Below are 22,211 nucleotides of genomic sequence, written 5' to 3' on the forward strand. Positions count from 1 at the left end.
AATAGACACTGGTGCCTATCTCTCTCCTGTAAGAGCCTGTTCATTGTCCTGGACGGTGCCAGGCAAATGCAAGGAAAGTCCAGGGCAGATGTGTCACAAGTGCCCAGCTTTAAAAAGAGTATAAAAAAAAAAAACAATTAAGAAAGTAAAAGAGAAAGAGGCATAGAGAAGCTAAACGCAACAAGAAAGAGGAACAGAAGCAACTTCTGTTTGAAAATAAACTTCATGAAAATAGAAAATTTGGTTACAGAAATGAAACAATTGAATATGAATTAAATACAGTTATAATTCCAATTGCCATAAATGCTACTGCAAGACTGCAGAGGATCAGACGATGTACCTTGACAGCTGGAAGAAGACTCCAACTGACTAAGAACATTTAAGTGAAGATAAGTTTTATTTTTTAGAGAAGAGAACTCTCTCATTGCTTTTATTTTGATTTATATGTATCCTTTTAATATAATAAAATGTATTGTCAGAAGCAAGAATGTTAATATCTTTGAAATAGTTATGTCACCCTATATATTTAAAGGGCAATTTAGAAATGACTCATTTAATGCTCCTTGATGCACAAGGTTTTGAAACTACAGTATAAGGATATGACTTCCTGGCACAAGTCACATAGCGTGCCTTGAAAGGTTGAAAAAAGGTCAACCACAATTTTTTCACACACATTGCGTGCACCACGCCATGCCTTGGAAATTGTTGGGAAAAGAGTACAGTATATAAGCTTTCCTGCTTGTAGCTCTCACCCACCTGGACAAGAAAGACACTTATGTATGAATGCTGTTAATAGATGTTAGTTTAGCATGCAACACAATCATCCCTCAGCAGCTGATTAAGAAGCTGAGCCTTCTGGGATTGAACACCTCCCTATGCATCTGGATCCTGCACTTCCTGACCTGAAGGAATTAGCACAACATGGACATGTGGCATATCAAAACACTCAGTCCAAGGAGGGGAATTGCGTCACAGGTTTTTGGATGACGTCACATGCTCCACTTGCCTCCAAATGTTTGGCACCCTAGCGCTCCACTAGATTTCACAAGTTTTATGTCCACTTGCCTCCAAAAAGCACCGGCCTTTTCGAAAACTTGCCTCGTCAAAGCCAAAATCAAAGTTTGTTGCGACAAACTTTACAAATTTAGTTTCTTATTCTTATTCTTATTATCTCATCTTCAACTGGGCCATTCTAAAACATATAGTGTCATGGGTTTGAACCACTCCTGCACTCCTGTATAGGTTTGACAGTATATTTACAGTTGTTGTCTTGTTAGAAGGTGCACCTTTGCCCCACTGTCTTACTGTCAAGTCTCTTGCAGCCTGGAATGAAACTTAATTTATGTCCAGTTTTCAAGTCTGTACTGAAAGGGAGTGTATTGTCGGTACTTCATATTATAAGTTAATAATTTATGTATATTAAACATTTTCCAATGAAAGATGCTGTCGTAACTCAGAGCCGGTCTCCAAGACGACACATCGCAGGGTGATCTCCACACTTAGACTTTTTGGTTACTAAAGACTGTTTTAGTTAAACTTAACTGTTAACTCTATAATTACTACAAAAATACTGAGAAAACTCCTCAGACCTAGATGAGAATGACTTCTTTATTGTGGTCAATCAGCCAACAAATTATAAGAGAAATTGCCAAATTAAAAGTAACAAAGTTGCCAAATTAAAAAGTAACAAAGTTGCCAAATTAAAAGTAACAAATGAAAACCCCAAAAAAGAGCATGTCATGCAAAATCAATCAAGAAAAACAAGAACTCTCACGACGTCCTTGCAAAAATAAAAACACCCACCTTGACCCGCGGACACGCCCGCGCACGCGCACGCGCCCCCACGCACCCACACGCACACACATCTTCACTCCCGAAGAGAGAGACCGGAGCCTCAGATATCTTCTCAATATATACCCTGGCGCTCCTAGGAGCCCAGGTGCCATATCACCTTATTTACCGGCATTACCTCCTATGTTTTCTAAATACACTGACCCAATTTCCCCTTATTTCCCATTACCTTTCACCCATATGCCCATTTATGGATTTTCCTCCCCTTATTTTTCATGACCTCAGACTAAACACCTGGGCCTTCTTCAGTCTGCACAACAAGTTTATGAGCACCACATGCCCATTTATGGATTTTCCTCCTCTTATTTTTCATGACCTAGGTCTGTGAACCAATGTTTTTTTTTTTTACATTCTACATAACAAGTTATCGCTATGAGATAAGGTCTGAGAACCATGGTCTTCTTCATTTTCCATAACAATTTATGAGCTAAGGTCTGGGAACCATGGTCTTTTCCATTCTACATAACAAGTTTGCAGTTGTTATTACAAATGTGTTCAGACTGACTAGGCCTGACAGCCCCGAATCTGGTTACAATAAACATCTTTGGCCTACAACATCGCCTACATATGTCTTATGACAGCAATTGTAATATTTTGCAAGGCCTAATACTTTACTTTGGTTATAGTATTGTAATGAATAATATTTTAATTATTTCTACTAAGATTTTTTACAACATTCTCCCCCTGTGAGACTGTAAAGTCTCACCAAACTTATGTTGCAGTGTTCTGGACTACCTTGTCATTTCCACTAACCCATATATCTATCTAATCACGACGACCTCTACCCCAACTTACAACAACTTACAACATTCCCCCACAACGAAAACAAAAAAAACCCATAATACATAAAACATAAGCACAATAACATAAAACAGAATATTACTCCTCCTCAATGAAAACAAAACCCATACCCATAATACATAAAACCCAACAAAAACAATAACATAAAACAAAACATTACTCAATGACCGCAATTGACACATGCTCTTTCTCAAAAGGTGTGCCAGGAGTGAGCGAAAAACCTCTCTGGTGTCAGATTTGAGGGAAAATTCTCACTCTGCCCGCGTATATAGCGCGACAGTGAAAGCAGTGTCACCAGGGTCACCGAAACATACAGCATAAACATACAACATAATAAACAAACAAAAAACAGTTGCAGGGCATAAGAGAACTAGCTGTCCCTACGACCACCACCAATAGTGATTGCACTGCATGGTCTGAATCCACTGTGGCAAAGGGGGCCCAAATGTGACGGCCTGCGCGTAGGGATCTCCAAATGTCTTTGTGGCGATAAGCGTGGAAAGCTCGAGTTATGGGAACAACCACATCCGAATCACCCCCTGCCCATGAGTCCATGAAAGTGGGTGGCCCTTGCATATCCTGTAGACCTTGTTGCACATCTTTGGTGTGAGATGTCCAGAGTTTATATACACAAAAGAATAATGTACAGTACTGGCGTACGGCGGCCTGCCGTATATGGCGGGTAATAATATACGCATGTGCACGTCCCCGTCCATACGATGAGGCCACACAAAAGGAACGACGTACCTCGTATGTGTGGACCTGCAAAAACAATCCCCTGTCCAGAGAATAATCATTCTGGTGGCACGAATGAACCCACAGTCCTTCAGGGAGGACTAGATCTGCGTGTGCAAGGATAAGTGATATGGGGCGTGTGTCCTCAACCAACCTGAACCAAGTGTCAGCCGTCGGCAGGGAAGGGTATGTTAGCCAGGTGCGATGTGGTGCTACACCCAGGTCGAAGTCCCCCCAGATGAAGTCAGACAGGTGCACCTTGTTGTCCAGTTGGATGCACGTGTAGCAGTAACCGGGAGCGGCGTCGAGGCAACAAGTGACACCTCATGGGCTCGCCTCTAACCGGGCACAGGTGAGGGGTCGCTGGACTTGTCTCTGGTCACTCCGCGGGTTCGACATAGCCTGCAACAAAGCTTTACAGACAACACAGAGACAGACAATAGACCAGTAGACACAAAATACCAACACCCATTACATAAGCATATGTACAGAAAAGTTTGTGTGTAGTCAGTCTGGATTCAGTCACAATTAAGGCATTAAGACCATCACCAGTAATGTGGTGCCTCGTGTACACAACATTTATGAAAGATATACACACATAGGGGATACAAACAAACAGGGTCACACACCAATATGTTACAGTCCTGTATATGCGCAACTAGTTCCAGTCCGAATCACTATTGTTCTCGTCCAGCAGTGGGAATGAGTCTGGATCCAATTAAACCAACATACACTGATCCTCTTGACTTAATACATAGTGGAAACTTCTGGTTAGGCCGCATCTGACAGTCATATCTGTAGGGATTGGCACGGCTACCGATACTGATACGCACAGGATCTACTTATGTTGCCCATCCATTTCAGCCCATGTGTTCTGGCTGCTGAACCCAGCAGGCAAAGTGCAGGACATAAATATGTATCATTATATGGAGATTTATCACACTCGTCCACACCTCTAGTAGGCATTACATAGGGAGTTTGATTAGACCGGTCATGGCATATTACACAGGTACTGTTTGCAGCAACCTGGTGAGCGGTTTCTGTCAGCCACTGTCGATAGAGATTTCCCTCGATGCCGTCAGCTGTGGTATTGTATAAGTTAATACTGTTCACTTTAACGTAATCCTGAAGTGCCTCGTACTCCCCCCGCACCCTGGAGCGGACGGTTTTCGCATTTACTATTGCCTGAACCGCCACATTTAGCCCAGAAATCAATGCCTGCCTGACGAAACTGGAAGCCAGGACTCCAGGCAGGGACGTAGACATAGACTTCATATGTTTCAAGGAATAACGTTTTCTGCAATGAGGATGGATAAACTGAGTCCACGTGGAGACTGTAATACCTTAAGGCATGGATTAACTTACAATGTCCGCCGGCGTCACCTCTGGCAGGTTGGCCATTGACAACAATGCTGGTTGTTGGATCTTGGGTCGCTTCCCCTGGTCGCTTAATTCGAATCTCTAGGGTCAGGGTGTAATGAGACGATGACTGGTTTTTCGCCCACTGTATCGGGTCTGATACTACTGCCGGAAAGGAACCAGTGTACTCAAAAGAATACATCATAAAGTACAATGTGTCATTCCATGTTTTCCTGTGCTTGCTAGCATGGGCAAATAATCCTAGAGCATACTTTATGTGACTTTCAATAGCTGTCTCGGCTGATGTCCTGTCAACTCCCTCTATTATGGGATAGGAGCTTTTCCCCTGAAAAACTGTGCGTCCTCCTATAGTGGCGGAACCTGTGCCTGTACTACGTCTGAGACGTGAGCCTGTTTCGGGAATGTTATAGGGCAGCGAGTCATTATGAGTGTTGTTTGATTGAGGGGTATAGGCACGAATTTTAACTGTAAGAATTCCTACTGTGATTGCCAGATTCAGAAGTATGCCTATCACACATGCCATATAAAAGATTTGTACAGTTAGTCTGTCCTTATATTGTTTATGAGTTCCATCGAGTTTATGTAGTGGTTTCTTGTCTGTGCTCTCCTTTTGGGGTGCGGCTAGTTGCACCATGATTCACAACCATTCTGATACAACTTTAGTTCTCGGAAAATATCTAATCTCTAATATCTAAATATCTAATCCCTCGCTGAGCTTGTGTAAACTCTTGGATTACCCTCAACAATGTCGTCTACAGGGGCTAGGATTGATGTCTCGACATTCCTTGGCAGGTGGATTTGCTGTGTGCGTGCTCTAGCTCTGGCTCAGGCTCAGGTCACCATGTCAGGACCATAGGGATCACTATCATCCTTGTCGGCAGGATACGGAGTCCTGTATTGCTTTGATTTCAACAATGTTTCCCAGTCTTTTTCTTTTCTTTTTTCGGCGGGTGACTGACCTGCCAGCTGTTGCTGTTGTCCTATCTCAGACGTGGAGGGCTGTTCCCCGGTTCTTTGTTCTACGGCGAGTGGCTGTGTTTGGGGCTGTGCCCTTGTCTTTGAGGTTGAAGGTTCTTCCCCAGTGTCTGAAGGGGGCTCTCCCCCAGTATCTACTACAGCTGTCGCACGACAACAATGATTAAGGTGATACCAGTATTCCTTACCTTCGACCTTGACTGCAGTGGGGGTAGCTAACACCACTTTAAAAGGTACTTCTCTTCTTGGCTGTCTCCAATGTTTTCTCTTGAATGTTCTGATGTACATGTAGTCTCGTGGTTCTACCTGGTTACGTGCTTCCTCCACTGCTGTGCCATGCGTTGCCGGACTCACCTGAGAACACAAGAGTCTATGGATATGGGTTAAATGCTTCACAAAGCTTGACATTTCACCTTCTATCTGTTCAAGCGATGGGCCCTTATACACCATCATGAGGTGTCAAGTGCGTTGTATGATTTGTCTGTGAACGCATTTTCATCAGAGCCAATGGCAAAGCCTGTACAGGCTTGTGTTGGCGCATATTTTTGCAATTTTCTCTTTTAGCACACCGTTGGCTCCTCCTTGTGAGCTTGGGTGATAGACACATCCCATCTTATGTTTGATGCACAACGCTTGTGCAATGGATTCAACTACTTTATTTACAAAATGAGGTCCATTATCTGAACTCAACTGATCTGGGATACCAAACCTTGGGATTACTTCTCTACACAAGAATTTTGCCACTGTCTTAGCATCATTCTTGGCACAGGCCACTGCTTCTACCCATCTACTGAACATGTCAATCACTACCAAAACGTATCGCTTTCCTTCTGCTTTTTCGGCCATGTCCACAAAATCCATCATTAAGTGTCGAAACGGCCCTCGAAGTTCTGGAAAGTGTCCTATTGGGGCTGTGAAACCCTTTCTGACATTTCTTTTAGCACAAAGCTCACGTTCTTAGTGTTTTATCTACGTAGCTGGCTAGGTACGGAGACCACCAATTTTTCCTGATGGTGTCTATTATCACCCTTCTATTACAGTGATCTATCCCGTGGGCTTCTCAACGTTATCCAATGCTGTGCTGAAGTAGGCAACAGGTTGTTTTCCTACCCCTTGCTGTTGCTGCATTAGTACTGCTGATGCAAAGCCCTGTCTTTCTGACACGTATAGGTGAAATAGTTTGCTGTAATCTGGACTGGCCAGCGCTGGGGCTGAGGCTAGTGTGCACTTCAACATCTCGAAGGCTGCTGATGCTTCTGGTGTCCATGTCAGCTGTGTATTGGGCTTAGCCTGATCTGCAGCTTTTATCATGTTTCTAAGTGGTTGTACTTTTAAGGCAAATTCGCATATCCATGGTCTGCTAAATCCTGCCATGCCCAGGAATGACAACATCTGGCGCACGGATTGAGGTCGTGGTGTATCCCGTATAGCTTGTACATGAGCCGGTAATATTCTTCGTGTTGTTCCTTCTAGAACTCGTCCTAAATATTCCACCTTTCTCTGGCAGAATTGTAGCTTCTCTTTACTAACCTTGTGCCCGTTGTTTGCTAGGGCCTTCAGTACTGTTATTGAATCCTGTACACATTGCTCTTTCGATTGGCTACAAATCAGTAAGTCAGGCTCTCCATTTGTAAATTCACCAGATCTCTGGTCAGTACTTGGTTGAATATCGATGGATTTTCACAATATCCTTGTTGCTCTTAATATGTGAATGCAAACAAGTGCTGAGAGTTAGGGTGCGATGGGATACTAAAAAATGCTTAACACAGATCAATTACTGTATACCATTTAGTTCCCTCTGGAATATTTGATAACAAAGTTTGTGGATCCGGGACCACTGGGGTCACAGCCACCACTATTTGATTGACTGGTCTTAAATCATGTACCAATCTCCATTTATCTGAATTTGGCTTTCTGATTGGAAAAATCGGAGTGTTGCACTGACTTTTTGTGGGGATTAAAACTCTTGCTTCCACTAGCCCTTTAATAGTTGTTCCTTTCCCTTCCTCTGCTTGTTTAGACAATGGATACTGTCTCTGACAAAGTAATGGTACATTGGGTCTAACCTGTATTTTTGCTAATCCTGCTGACTTAACTAGTCCTACATCTGTTGCATGTTTAGTCCACAGTTACTCTGGGACTTGACTTAGTGCTTCGTCTACTTCTTTCTCTGTTGACCCTTCCTTATCTGCCATCTGTGGCATCTGTATCTCTACTTCTACTCTTACCAGAATTTATGTTTGTTTGCTGACTTACTAACATGGTTGTGTATGATTACATGATAACATGATTGTCCCTTAATCTATCCTTAAAATCTCTATCTTCTGACATATGTACTCTAGGGTCTTTAGTCATGTTCCACTTCACTACCCTTTCTGCCTCTTTCATCATAGGCCCTAAATCTTTGGATTCAAAACCTCGCCCGATCATCAGGGAGATGTGGGAGACTGCATCTCCAACTTGATACCACTCTTGAATCTGCTCAGGGAGTACAGCATTTGTAGCTACTCCTTGCTGGCCAATTATCATACTGTCCATGTCGATATCATACTGTTTTCTATGGTCCTCTAGCTTCACAGCAATCCGGATGTATGTAAGTTAATCATGGAATTCCATTCCGAGTATTCTTGCCATATTTTTGATGTATCTTTGTCCTTGACTTCCATCCAATACACTTTGTCCAGTTCTGTCATTTCCTCTTCTTGGCTTACTACTAGGTATTGTCGAGCTAACATTTCTGGGAGTGTTATCCACACTCCTGTTGGCCCACAGTGTATTTTGGCTCCTAATTTGCAGAGCACATCTCCCAAAAAGCTTGGTTGGAGTGTCTGGGAAATATAGTAAATATTCTTTTCCAATGCTTGTAAATATTGCTCCTGTGTCAATCAGGAATAGGGCCTGTATTTCATTTCCAATTCCCACCATAATTGTTGCTTCTTGTGCAGGATGCAATGAGGTGGTACACTGCACCAGCTCCCCCTCTGGCTTCTCTAGGCCTCTTCACATTCCTCCTGGCGCTGGGCCCAATGGGCTCCCTCCAGGTGGTGCTGGGGCTTGTCCTTGAAATCCTGGGCCCATCCATTGGCCAGCCCAATTTCCAGCTCCTTGTGGTGTTGCTGTGAGTGCATGCTGCATTCCTGACTGCCCTGCTCCTGGTTGAAACATTGGAGCAGGCATCTGTGCAGGCACCTGTTGTCTTCCTTGGCTTCCCATGACCCCTCCTAGTGTTCCATACTGTAAGTAGGGACAGTCTTGTTTCAGGTGACTTGGGTTATTGCAATTCCAGCAGATTCTTCTCCCTTGTCCTCCTGTTCCCCAGGCCGGTCTTTGTGGAGGTTGTCCTCCTTGTCCTCCTCTTCCTCGACCTCTGGGTGGTCCCCATTGGCGTTGTTGAGGTGCATACTGAGGATTCATGGGATAACTCGTTGGGTATTGCATTGGGTATTATAGTTATAGGCAGTGGCTGTGGCTGTGTCATCATCACTTGTGGTACTCCTCCATTTTGAGGTGGCACAGCCTCAGCAGCGGTTGGAGCCACCATGACTGCCGCCTGTTTTGAGGCATAGACTTTATCTTCCTTCTTCTTCTTTTCATGGCTTTCTTGTTTATTTCTTGCTAGTTCTCACAGCTGTGCCTTGTGCAATTGCACTACTAAATCTTCTGCAGCCTTCTTTGCCTCCCTCTTCCTCTTTCTGTGTAACTCTGTATGTCTCTGCATCTCTTTCTATACAACTCTGTGTATTACATTCGCTTCAAAGGTGGCCCATGGCATGGTGTTTAGACCCACCACTGTCTCCAGCTGATCCTGAACTTCCACTGGGAGTGCCCGTTTTAACATGAGTTTAAACAGTGTCATGCTTGCCGGTGTCTCATCCCAGGGTGCTCCCATCTTTTTTCTCCAGGAGTCCTGAAGTTTCAGTTTAAATTGAGCAATTCCTTCTTCCTCGTCCAGTTTTATCTTTTCCACCTTTCCTGGGTCAGCTTTTAGTTGGGCACATATCCCTAGGCACATTCCATAGGGTATTCTTGTATGGGCCGAAGACTATTCCATCTCCCCTTGGATCGTCAGCCAGTCTTTCCAACCCAGCATTATTGACTATTTCCAGCACTTTGGCTTTTCCTACGGTCTGGCATAGAATTGCCTTCAGATCGAGTATGGCCAAGTGTTGTCCGGTTGTTTGTTCTTCAAATCTGGTAATCCACCTTTGTGCCCCCTCACACACATTTGGCAATCTTTGCATCAATCCAGTTATGTCCATGAATGTCCAAGGCACGTAGTGTGCCTGCCTCCCTTTGACTTTCTATCTTGGTCATCTGGGAGAGGGGAGCTGGACTCCTCGTGTCTTCTCTTCATGTCTTTTTCTCCTGTTGATAGCTTTCATATTAACCTTTTGACTTGCACGCTTGTGATCTCCAGTTCTACTTCACGTGCTTTCGCTTCCCTCTCCCAACTGTATTGTTGGATCCCGTTGTACTCGGATCTGTAATGTTCGTTCTAAGATGGGGGTTGGAGCTGCTCCTCACATTCACCTGAGGGTGGGGCTGTAGCCTTCTCTTACTCCTGTTCTTTACTCTGTTCTCCCTTTAACCCTGTAAAGCCCACCGTTGCAGAATTACAACACCACCTTGTTTATTTGTCCAGTCACCCTACCTGCAAAATTTTTTATTTTTTTTCCCCCATGACTGGCTTTGTCAAGATTCGAATAAAATTCCTCAAAATTTTTCTGTGTTCATTACAATGTCTAGAACACATACATATTTAGTTATTTTGGAAAACTAGAGCTCATGTCCATGCTGTAATTCTACAACTTTGGGCCAAAGTGGTAGTCAAACTAGCCTGTGCACCTTATGCCTTACATAAAGACACTGCACTTTTTACATCATCACAAATCAAAATTTAAACTGTAAGATGATTCATTGTAATTCATTTCTAAATGTGCTTTTACGTTAAATTTATACTTATTTTCAGTTAGACCATAATTACACACAAGAATACTTTTTATTTGCTATTTGAAACTCCATCATATAGAGCAGTATCTGAAACTCCCTGTATCTTTATAGTTTTTTGTTTGTCATTTAACTAAATGATCCTGAGATTTTTTTATGAGTGTTGCCCAAGTAGCAGATTTTTGGGGTGATGCCTGCTGCATTGTTCAGGGACAGGTGCAAATGGATATGCTGGATAATATGTAGATTTCTCTTTCAGTTAGTCTATTCTTCCAGTTTACTGCAATTGTGAATACACAAACACACTGTGTAGCAAGTGAAATGTTCGCCTGTGCTTTTCAGTAGAAAAGAGCTGTCTTAGGGCCTATCACTGCAACCAATCACAGACTTCCAACCACACCAAAAGTGACAGAAACAAAAGCTCTCCTAATTTTTTTTCTTCTCAATACCCATATCAATATATGCCCATTCATACATCATATGATTATGCACAGTAAGCAATCAACCCTGCAAATGAATGCCTAAATGCTCTGTATATCTGATCAGACAAAGTGAGTACAAATACAGAAATTCTGCTCCTAGCAGAGCCCAACATTGCAATATTACAACATTTTCCTAAAACACTTACTAAAATGTAAAAAATTTAAACAAAAAAAATTCTCATGCTTTCTCTTTTTACTTCTCCCCAGCATTTTATTCTTACTCTCATCTTCCTACGTTTTAACTCATCAAACGTCCCTCCTTCAAGCCACTGCAACTCTCCTTTTGTCCGTTCTTGCCATGTACGTTTTATTCCTTTTTCAGCATTCTTTGTGCTTTATTATTACAATTGCAGCTGGAGTAATTAAGTTCTTTTACCTTTCTCCATCATGCACCCTTGTCTCGCCCTTGTGGCACTGTCACGTGGTTCTGTAATTATTGCAGTTGAACGTTTATTCTTTTTTATATAATTTTTTGTATAAATTCCCAAGAAAGACAAGGCAGATATCAAGATCAGAGTATAAGTCCAATAAGTATAACTTCGATTAAAATGAAAATTAAAATAAAATTGATTAAAATCAATCAACTGCACATTCAGATAATTACATACTCAATCAAGTATTGACCTATTCAATTAATTAACTCACTAATAAATCAAATAAAATCAAATAAACTATCAATCAATCAATCAATCAATCAATCAATTAATCAAATAAACTACCAGTTAAATAAATAATCAAATCAAATTGTTAAGTTGTAAAAATTAAAAGTTACATTGTCAAAAGGAAAAAATACAAATAAAAATAAAAGTAAAAAAAATAAATCAATTAAATTGTTGTTAACTTGTTGGTAATTGTCTCATCTAATGACTCACTTATAACATTATGTAACTCTACACGGTTAGACAATGCTCCAAGTTTTTAGCTTCTAAAAGCTCTAACACTCAGAAAAGAGAGAAAGAAAAAAGAAAAAAACAACAATCTCATTGGAAACAAAACAATCTCTGTGTGTGTGTGTTGCAAATGTCAGGGTGATTCTAGGCCTTACTGGCACAGAGTTACAGAGGCTAGAATGGAGGGTTTCTTTTACTGAAACAAAAACACTACATTAGGTTTTTTATATGTCTTAATGAATGTAATTATAAATCATATTGTATTTTATGTCTAGTCCTGTTATGAAAAACAGGTTTGTATGTATGAATATGCATATGTGTGGACCCCAGGAAGACTCGCTGATTGCATAGACTTTCAGCTAATGGGATCCATATAAACAAACAAAAACAACAAAAAATAAAAATAAAACAAAGATTAAAGATAAAATAAAATAAAAATAACCTACACCTGGTTTAGCACTACGGAAAACAACTTTCCCCAACAAAAACAATTTTTTATGAGGTCAAAAAGAATGGCCCAAGAATTGTTTAAATTCTTTAATAAAATTTAAATGATTTGATATTATATGAATGTTTTTCCCACTAGGCATTAGTATCTGCTCACAAAAAGAGAAAAAACTCAGGAAAGCTGTTCTGTGTGTATATGTGTGTGTTCAGCTTTGGGAATTAAGTCATAACAGTCATGTTTTCACAATGCTCTAGCTGGCACAGCTGGCCCCTTGCCAGATGGCCCTTATCTCTCCTCGTTGGAATCGTTTCCTTATTGGCTAAAGAGACGTCAGGGTCTCGCTACTTGTTACTGGCTGGCCCAACTGCCAAACAACTGCCAGATATTGGCTCATGTGAGGCTGGACTACAAATATGACACCGAATTTGTAGTTCAACAACTAGAAAGTGAGAGCCGGAAAAAAAAATTGACGGGAGTAAACTCCGTGTACACTCTTCGGTCAGAAAAATAACTATTGTAAGGCGAGCACAGCAATTTGGATTAAAAGGCTTAGATACTTCTTGGACACTTGGGGATTTATGAAAAAATATTGAAAACTATGAAGCAAGGTTAATCAGATGAATCAGGTGAATCTTATTTTCACTCAGTGTGTCTCATACAGTTCTCTGTTATAAATGGATTTTCTTAGCCATTATTAATGGATGTTATGTTCTGCTTGTGTGACTTAGCGCTTTTTCCGTTGCAACTCATTTTATACGTTTTTATCGCACATCAAACTGAATCGTCATTCAGTTTGACAATACACAAATACACATGTGCACATAAACCATTCATACACATTACACACCGTACACATATCATTTATTTGTATATTATTGGTGTACACTTATCTGTGAATACTCATTTGGCTGTGTCCACTTATCAATGTGTACGTTGCCGTATCCACTTATCATTGTGTATCGCCGTATACTTATGATGATAACGTGCACGTATATGAATACACATAAATACTGGGTACTTTACCATACCCCCAGGTACTTTACCGTACCCCCATGCACTTTACCGTGACATGATCAACGCGTTTTCCACCTGCCCGTACTGTGACGGCTGTAAGTTATATAGCACTCACACACCGACGCAGGAATTTTCTAAATTCTAAATTCACTCATGAGATTTTCCTTTCACACACACACACACACACACACACACACACACACACACACACACCTCCCTCACTCTGTCCCTCGCTCTCGCTCTCTTTCTCTGTGTGTGTGTCTCTCACAACAGAATTCACTCATGAGATTTTTTCTGTCACACACACACCTTTCTCTGTGTGTGTCTCTCACAACAGAACTCACCCATGAGATTTTTTTCTGTCACACACACACAGTCACAAATCAAAACAAACTTATCTATTTTCCCTTTGCTCCCTCTCATCCAGTTCTTTTATTTCACCCTTAGGAGTTCTTGACTTCAAGGGCAGCTGTCCACCTCCCAGAGCCACCCCTCCCTTTTCAGGTCACAGATTCACTATACACAGACTTTTGAACATAACAGGCGTCTCCTTACCTTAATATTATGGCCGGCCTCTGTGACCCTTCAGAGAGAGTGGTCCTGGTCCCGGACACAGGTCACGCTAGCCCCTTTGAAGTCCCATCTGGGGTGCCATTAAATATGTCGTAACTCAGAGCCGGTCTCCAAGTCGACACATCGCAGGGTGATCTCCACACTTAGACTTTTTGGTTACTAAAGACTGTTTTAGTTAAACTTAACTGTTAACTCTATAATTACTACAAATATACTGAGAAAACTCCTCAGACCTGGATGAGAATGACTTCTTTATTGTGGTCAATCAGCCAACAAATTATAAGAGAAATTGCCAAATTAAAAGTAACAAAGTTGCCCAATTAAAAGTAACAAATGAAAACCCCCAAAAAGAGCATGTCATGCAAAATCAATCAAGAAAAACAAGAACTCTCGCGACGTCCTTGCAAAAATAAAAACACCCACCTTGACCCGCGGACACGCGGCCGCGCACGCGCCCCCACGCACCCACGCGCACACACACCTTCGCTCCTGAAGAGAGAGACCGGAGCCTCAGATATCTTCTCAATATATACCCTGGCGCTCCTAGGAGCCCAGGTGCCATATCACCTTATTTACCAGCATTACCTCCTATGTTTTCTAAATACACTGACCCAATTTCCCCTTATTTCCCATTACCTTTCACCCATATGCCCATTTATGGATTTTCCTCCCCTTATTTTTCATGACCTCAGACTAAACACCTGGGCCTTCTTCAGTCTGCACACCAAGTTTATGAGCACCACATGCCCATTTATGGATTTTCCTCCCCTTATTTTTCATGACCTAGGTCTGTGAACCAATGTTTTTTTTTACATTCTACATAACAAGTTATCGCTATGAGCTAAGGTCTGAGAACCATGGTCTTCTTCATTTTCCATAACAATTTATGAGCTAAGCTCTGGGAACCATGGTCTTTTCCATTCTACATAACAAGTTTGCAGTTGTTATTACAAATGTGTTCAGACTGACTAGGCCTGACAGCCCCGAATCTGGTTACAATAAACATCTTTGGCCTACAACATCGCCTACATATGTCTTATGACAGCAATTGTAATATTTTGCAAGGCCTAATACTTTACTTTGGTTATAGTATTGTAATGAATAATATTTTAATTATTTCTACTAAGATTTTTTACAACAATGCTTTCAAGTCACAGGTTTAATACAGGCTCCCCACATAGCAGTGAGTCATGTCCTTTGGAAGAACAACAAAATTCTTTCAACTCCAGTGTGTCAAGTCATCTAATAGTATGGACCAATAACATCCAACAGCAATGTATCATGAAGATCTGTCAGGACTCAACCCGGACTTTTGGCCACGTGCTGTTTTTGTTTACCTTCCTCGTCACGTGTCTGCCCCGCCTTAGTCTGCCCCTCCCTGTCTTCACACCTGATCCTTATTGTGTCATCGTGTCTTTTTATATTTAAGTGGGCCGCGTTGCCGAGTGCAGCGCGGAATCATTAGTTACGTTTACCCCTCGTCATGTCTAGTCTTTGTTAAGTTTCTTCATTTGTAGTGCTTTTGTTATCGTCTTTGTCATTGTCTTTATCATTTATTAAACGCCATTCATTTGAAGCTATCCTGCTTACGGGTCTGTCTCCGTCCGCTTCCGGTTGTGACAAGATCAATATTTGATATTCAAATATTTACCATTAGAGATCCTAAAGCCACTCAAAAATTTTGCTATTGATATTTTTGAACAGACATATTTCATTTACCTTTCATGTTTTTTGTTTTTTATTATTCTACACAATGTATACTTACTGATCTGTTCTCATTGAAGCGTGTCTTCAAATGTCAGCAATTTAAGGAAAAAGTCTCACACACTTTAACAATCAATACAACTTCTCTGATTCAAGGACTCCATCTAGTGAAGAACTCCAGAAGCAAAGATTCTTAAAATATATCCACATTATGGAGCTCATACAATATAAAGAAAAATATTTAAAATAATTTGATTTCTGCATCTATGTAATAACACCACTAAAATCAACAGTTTATTTCAAAGAATTTTTATTATAGCTGATTATTGAGATGTCTCCAAATACAGAAAGAATCGCTGAATCATATGTCTTATTAGTTTTAGGAATCTACAAACACTAATCACAAAACAAGCAGGAAAACTATAACCATTACAGTCATGATATCTAATAACAGAGAATAACATCTAATAATAGAGAAATACAAGAAAGTGCAATAAACAATGAAATAACATTTTGAAACAATTTCAAACAATTTGAAATAACAACACAAATTTTCAGAGAGCACTAATATGTAATGTGCAATATACATTGGTTTACAATAAAAAAGAAAGTAATCATACAACAAAAAGGAACAAGCACGTGTTGCAATATAGAGTAAATAACACATAACCAGACCAAGTGTCAGGAAAAAACTCTGCTTCAGGTGTTTTATGAAGATATTGCAGAAATAACTACAATATTGTTGGGTAAATACTCTTGATCTGCTTGTCTTCTGCTTGTAAGATATGAAACCAATCTACTTATATGCCTGAAAGGGAAATAAATTGTTTTTTTTATAAATATATTCATATTAAGAATAATAAAAAAAATGGAATGGAAATAATCAGAATCATATCATCAGAAGAAAAGGTTTATAGCAACTTGGCTAGTCAGACATACCCAGGCGTGTCCTGATTGTGTTCATAACGCCAGATGTTGGAGCATTTACATTACGATCTGAGCTGCTCATTGTAGATGCCATTCCTGTTAAAACAAATTTAATGAGCAATATCTGTTCACATGTCAAACATTCAAATAATATTTAATTATAATCCAGCTTTTATGTAAAAAATACCTTTTTGTTGATCAGAATCCAGGGATTCTTGTCCTTTCTTGTAAAATTCTTTATTATTTTGTTCATACATGTCGTTAATCTTCTTCAGGAGTTCATTCACTTGAATCTCATTCCTGATGTCTCTGTTATTGAGCACATGAAATCTGTTTTCATGTATTTTCAATAATTCACTGAGTTGCTGATTCTCCTGAATGAAGATTTCAATTGGTTTACCCTCCAAATTATCTTCTCCAGTGAAGAGAATCATTGTGTGTTTTTTGGCATTTTCTCCAAGACAATCTTGTACATGTTTCATGGCTGTATTTGCCGCTGGAGTGAATCGCCCAATGTTGAGCACTATAATAATGACATGAGGTCCAGGACAGCAGTCAAACAGTGATTTTGAGATAGCCATCTGGATTTGTTCCACATTATCATCAAAGCCAGGAGATTCTACCAGCTTCAGACTCAGTCCAGAGCTACTACATGTATAAACTGGACCTCCTCTGATTTCATTTTGTACACATGTAAGGAGAGTTTTGATGCTTGAGGTCTTTCCCACTCCGTTCCTTCCAAGGAATAAAGCTCTGATTTGGTTTTCATACATACATGTCTCTAAGCCTGTTGCGTTTCTTGATGTCTTGCAGGTAGTCACTGCACCTTCTTCTTGATCAACATAAGAGGAAACAACAGAAAGGTTTTTTTCTTTATTGGTTGTCTGGGAAATTTTGTTTCTCATTTCTGTTCTTTTTAAATCCTTTAGCAGCATTTCCACTGCATCATCCGGTCTGTTATCTCTATTGTTCCAGCAGTGGTGTCTGTTCCCACATTGCTTTAATAGATTATGAAACTCTTTACTTCCTTCATTGATAAAGTCCTTAAAAGATTTACCCTCAAGGTCATCACTGCGTGTAAACAGGATTGTAGTATGATCCATAAAGGAGGGTCCAAGCACACTTTTAAGTCCATAGATTTTACTAATTTCCTCTTCAGTTTCCATAGAGCCAACTCGTATGACCAGGAGAAAAGAGTAAGGTCCTCGAAGATTCTGTATAGCCTGTTTTATCTGTGACATAACCACATTTTCAGTGAGATCAGTACAGTCCCAGCCTGGAGTATCCATTACTGTAACCTGCCAGCCTTTGATTATATTTGCTGTTTTTAGGCATTCACATGTCACCGACTTTGCAGATGCTTCTGATGCAAACAGTTTTTGGCCCAATATTGTGTTTCCAGAGCAGCTCTTACCAGAGCCCGAAGCACCGATTAAAACAATCTGTACTGTATCAGTAAATGCTTCCTGTTTATTTGCAGACATTGCAACACAGTGATAGAAAATCACACGAAGAAAGGTGCCTGGGAAAATATTAAGAAGTGTTTTTATATCTCTCTTGCTTTATGTAGAGGGCTAACTTAAGCTAGGATTTATGTCCTACTGTATTGAAACTAACCGTATCACATAGAAACAGTACACATATATAAGAAATTAGATTATCTAAATATAAAACTCACCTATGTGAAGTCAACACAGATGTAGACAATTAAGTAGAGGCAATCTAAGGCTGAGGCTATATAAAGCACCGTAAAGTCCTGCCTCACAAGCTGAGTTAACAATAACAAACTATGAAACCTTGGTAACAGGAGGAGGAGTTAACAATAACAAACTATGAAACCTTGGTGACCGAGTGGTTCAGAAAATTAAATTTTCCAAGCTAGCACTAAAGACTAAAGTCAGACATCATCAACTGCATCGATACATCAACCATGGCTGTTATTGGTATGTTTGCAAACTGTATAAATTTAACTAGCACACATCTGAGAAATAATATTTGATCAGGTTAACACGCTGTATTTAATTTTAATCAGGCAATAACGTTTAGTGCGTTCAGCACCTTTGTTATTGGGATACAAATGTATATATAATGTTATGCTTACGTGCTCACTAAAATCTAGTGTCTGAACTTTAGTTAGTTAGTTAGTTTTGAAATTGCAACATTAACTGAAATCATTAAACTTCAATCCAACAAATGTACCATAGTATGCAGAATAGATCAAATAGTCAATTCAAATCTTCATTGAAGGCACTAACAAAGCAAATTAACTGTCAAAATTAAAAAAAAAAAAAATGTTTTATCTTATAGAGAGAAATCCAGTGCGTTTGGTCCTCCTGGGCAAGACAGGTGTTGGCAAAAGTGCTACAGGAAACACCATTTTGGGTAAGAAGGCATTTGTGTCTGCCGTTAGAGCCACATCTGTTACAAAGGAATGCACAGCTCAAACAGCAGTGATCAACCAACAACCTATTACAGTGATTGACACACCTGGCTTATACGACACATCAATTCCTAATGACAGTATTGTGGAAGAAACTATAAAAGGCATGCAGCTGATCGCGCCTGGTCCTCATGCATTTCTTCTTCTGCTTGATGTGAGGCGTCACACTGAAGAAGAGAGAAACACTGTCAAGATATTTAAAGACATTTTTGGTGATGATGTGAGCAAGCATATGATTGTACTGTTCACTCATGGGGATGATCTTGAGTATGATGGTAAAAGCATTGAGGCCTACATCACAGAAGCTGGATCTGACCTTCAGGAGCTGATAAGATCGTGTGGACAGAGATATCATGTTTTTAACAACAGGTCAACAGACAACACCCAGGTGCTGAAATTCATGCACATACTTGACAAGATGCTAAAAGAAAACAAGCATAGTTACTATAGCTATGAATTGTTTACAACTGCAGAGGCTCTGAAAGAGGCAAAAGCAACTGAAAAAGAGAAGGAAGAGAGATTAAGAGAATTGGAGAATCAAGTGCGGGATCTGAAAAGTAAAAGCAAACTATGCATTATAATCTAGTGGAGAACGTATGATGCTCTTTTGACAAGACAAAAGCAGAGAATATACAGTATAAGAGATTGTTAGTGCATGAATGTTCATTTGTTAAGGTATAATATAAGATATAATGATAACCTTTTTGCTAAGAATTTCATATAAGGGAATTTTTAGGAGGACTTTCTGTCTGTATTTGATGTCAACTGCTCCTTTAATTACTGATAATCTGTTTTTTTCTGGTTTGGTAATTCTTAGTAAAACATGGTTATAAAATTCAGATCAAATTATATGTAGACAGGAAAATCTTTTTGTTTTGAAACTATTTACTATTTACGATATAATAGCCCGAGGACAATTGTTGGTCTAATACTGCTATTTTTGGTAGAAATGTATAGTGTGTGTAGTATAATGTATAGTGTAATGTTTTAAAATTTACATATACAGTATAAGGTGTTGTTGTGTGCTAGAAAAAAGCAATATGCAGAGAGTACTATGGGGTATGTTCAATTGTCTGGAGAAATTCAGATTTTTTTTACAAATGCTGATTATTGATATAATGCCATCACTGTCAATGTTTATTCTCAAATAAAGTCAAACACATTTCATGTATCTATTTGTCCTGTTTTTTCCCCACATTCTTCTGCAATGTTGTTTGCCTGTTGTGTGCCACAGCACATATTAATATGTTGTTAGTAGTATGGTAATCCTGTTACTATCGCTTGCCCATTCCCGATGACAGAGAACCAATTGCATGGACACCACACCGGAATATAGCGTCCAAAAAAAAACAGGAACAATAAAAGGGAGATACTGGCGCCTCCCTCCCAGATGCGCTGAATGACTTCTACGCAAGTTTTGAGGTGCAGAACAACGTAGCAGCAAGAAAGACCATACAACCCCCCAATGATCAGATGCTCTGTCTATCCACGGTTCATGTGAGGAGAACTCTATGCATAGTTAACCTAGGGAAGGTTGCTGGACCAGACAACATTCCTGGCATGGTGCTCAGGGAATGTTCAGATCAACTAGCAGATGTCTTCACTGACATCTTCAACATTTCCCTGAGCAGCGCTGTTGTTCCTAGGTGCCTCAAGACAACCACCATTGTCCCCGTCCCAAAGAAATCTACAGTGTCCTGCCTCAAAGACTCTCGTCCCATTACACTCACACTCATTGTAATGAAGTGCTTTGAGACGCTCTTCATGTGGCACATCAAGACCTGGTTAACACCCTCTCTGGACCCCCTGCAGTTTGTGTATTGTCCAAACGCCCCACAGATGACCTCATTGCCAAGGCTCTTCATTTAGCTCTCACCCACCTGGACAGGAAAGACGTTTACGTATGAACGCTGTTCATAGACCTTAGTTCAGCATTCAATACAATCATCCCTCAGCACCTAATTGAGAAGTTGTGCCTGCTGGGATTGAACACCTCCCTATGCAACTGGATCCTGGACTTCCTGACATGGAGACCTCAGTAGTTCCTGATCAGGAACAGCATCTCCAGCAACTTTCCATAACTCATATAATTACTGCTACTATTTTAAGTGTTCATTAAAGTGTTTTTGCACATGTACTATAGAACATACAGTACATACTCTGGTCTGCTCTGCTTTTGTGTATTGTCTTTTTGTAATGTGTTGTATTATTTGTTTGCATTGTCTTTTGTCTTACAATGTTTGCACCAGGTTGCACAGATGCACTTTATGTTGCTAGGATTAACTTACGAAGTCCTTAGCTCTGTCTTTGTTTTTTGTAGCACCATGGTCCTGGAGGAACGTTGTCTCATTTCACTGTGGTTGAAATGACTATATATATATATATATATATATATATATATATATATATATATATATATATATATATATATATATATATATATGGCTAGCATTTTTCTTTCTGTGCCTTATTAACTTCATGAAAATGTGGGTAGACATCCGTTTGAGCTACTGGAATATTAATGGTAATGGAAACTATTTTGTTTCATGGACGTTCAACAGCAATAAACATAACTATAGATATACATCAAAAGGCATGTCATTTGTGGAATAAATAATGTGTTTATTATTAGGTTATTATAATCCTAGGCTAACAAAGATGGTAGAACATGACATGCTCATTGTAAATAGGAAAAAACAGTCGATTTTAGTCTCCTGTACACTCCCCTACATTCCCATTCGGAAGATCTCCAAGCGCAGGGAGAGACATTTTGTCGTGTCCATAAACACTGTTTATATTGCTAACACCTGAGGTAAATATATGAGTTATTGGGTATTTAAAATGAATGTCAAAAGGTAGGTCAGTGAGAGATCATTGCATGTATCCAAGAATAAAATAAAACAACAGAATTCATATAAGTTGGCTTTGTGAGACAATAATTAATAATAGTTCTGCCTTTACAATACCAGATTTATATTCAGTTTTAGTTTCTGATCTAAACACTGCAACAGTCGAGTGTAATTAAACACACAGCCTTAAGCATG

The 22,211-nt window shown here is 39.9% G+C and overlaps 2 protein-coding genes across 2 annotated transcripts; one reads left to right on the forward strand and one right to left on the reverse strand.

Moving 5' to 3' along the window:
• Nucleotides 1-16,093: 16,093 nt before the first annotated feature.
• LOC113642442 (GTPase IMAP family member 8-like) lies at nucleotides 16,094-18,888 on the reverse strand. The gene is made up of 4 exons (XM_027145955.2): nucleotides 18,406-18,888; nucleotides 16,915-18,249; nucleotides 16,740-16,823; nucleotides 16,094-16,608 (listed from the first exon to the last, which is right to left on the reverse strand). Exons 2-4 carry the CDS (start codon nucleotides 18,209-18,211, stop codon nucleotides 16,601-16,603), a joined length of 1,389 nt encoding a protein of 462 aa, XP_027001756.2. The 5' UTR covers nucleotides 18,212-18,249; nucleotides 18,406-18,888; the 3' UTR covers nucleotides 16,094-16,600.
• LOC113642440 (GTPase IMAP family member 4-like) lies at nucleotides 18,537-19,780 on the forward strand. The gene is made up of 2 exons (XM_027145953.2): nucleotides 18,537-18,670; nucleotides 19,035-19,780. Exons 1-2 carry the CDS (start codon nucleotides 18,658-18,660, stop codon nucleotides 19,751-19,753), a joined length of 732 nt encoding a protein of 243 aa, XP_027001754.1. The 5' UTR covers nucleotides 18,537-18,657; the 3' UTR covers nucleotides 19,754-19,780.
• Nucleotides 19,781-22,211: the final 2,431 nt, after the last annotated feature.

Source organism: Tachysurus fulvidraco, chromosome 4, assembly GCF_022655615.1.
Source record: "Tachysurus fulvidraco isolate hzauxx_2018 chromosome 4, HZAU_PFXX_2.0, whole genome shotgun sequence".
Taxonomy (NCBI): Eukaryota; Metazoa; Chordata; class Actinopteri; order Siluriformes; family Bagridae; genus Tachysurus; species Tachysurus fulvidraco.

Bases quoted from the DNA above. Each gene is read 5' to 3' on its own strand.
- LOC113642442 (XM_027145955.2), bottom strand. From the start codon at position 18,211: ATGTCTGCAAATAAACAGGAAGCATTTACTGATACAGTACAGATTGTT. The intron at 16,824-16,914 runs GTATTTTTTACA...TTGTTTTAACAG, and splicing joins GGATTCTGATCAACAAAAAG to GAATGGCATCTACAATGAGC.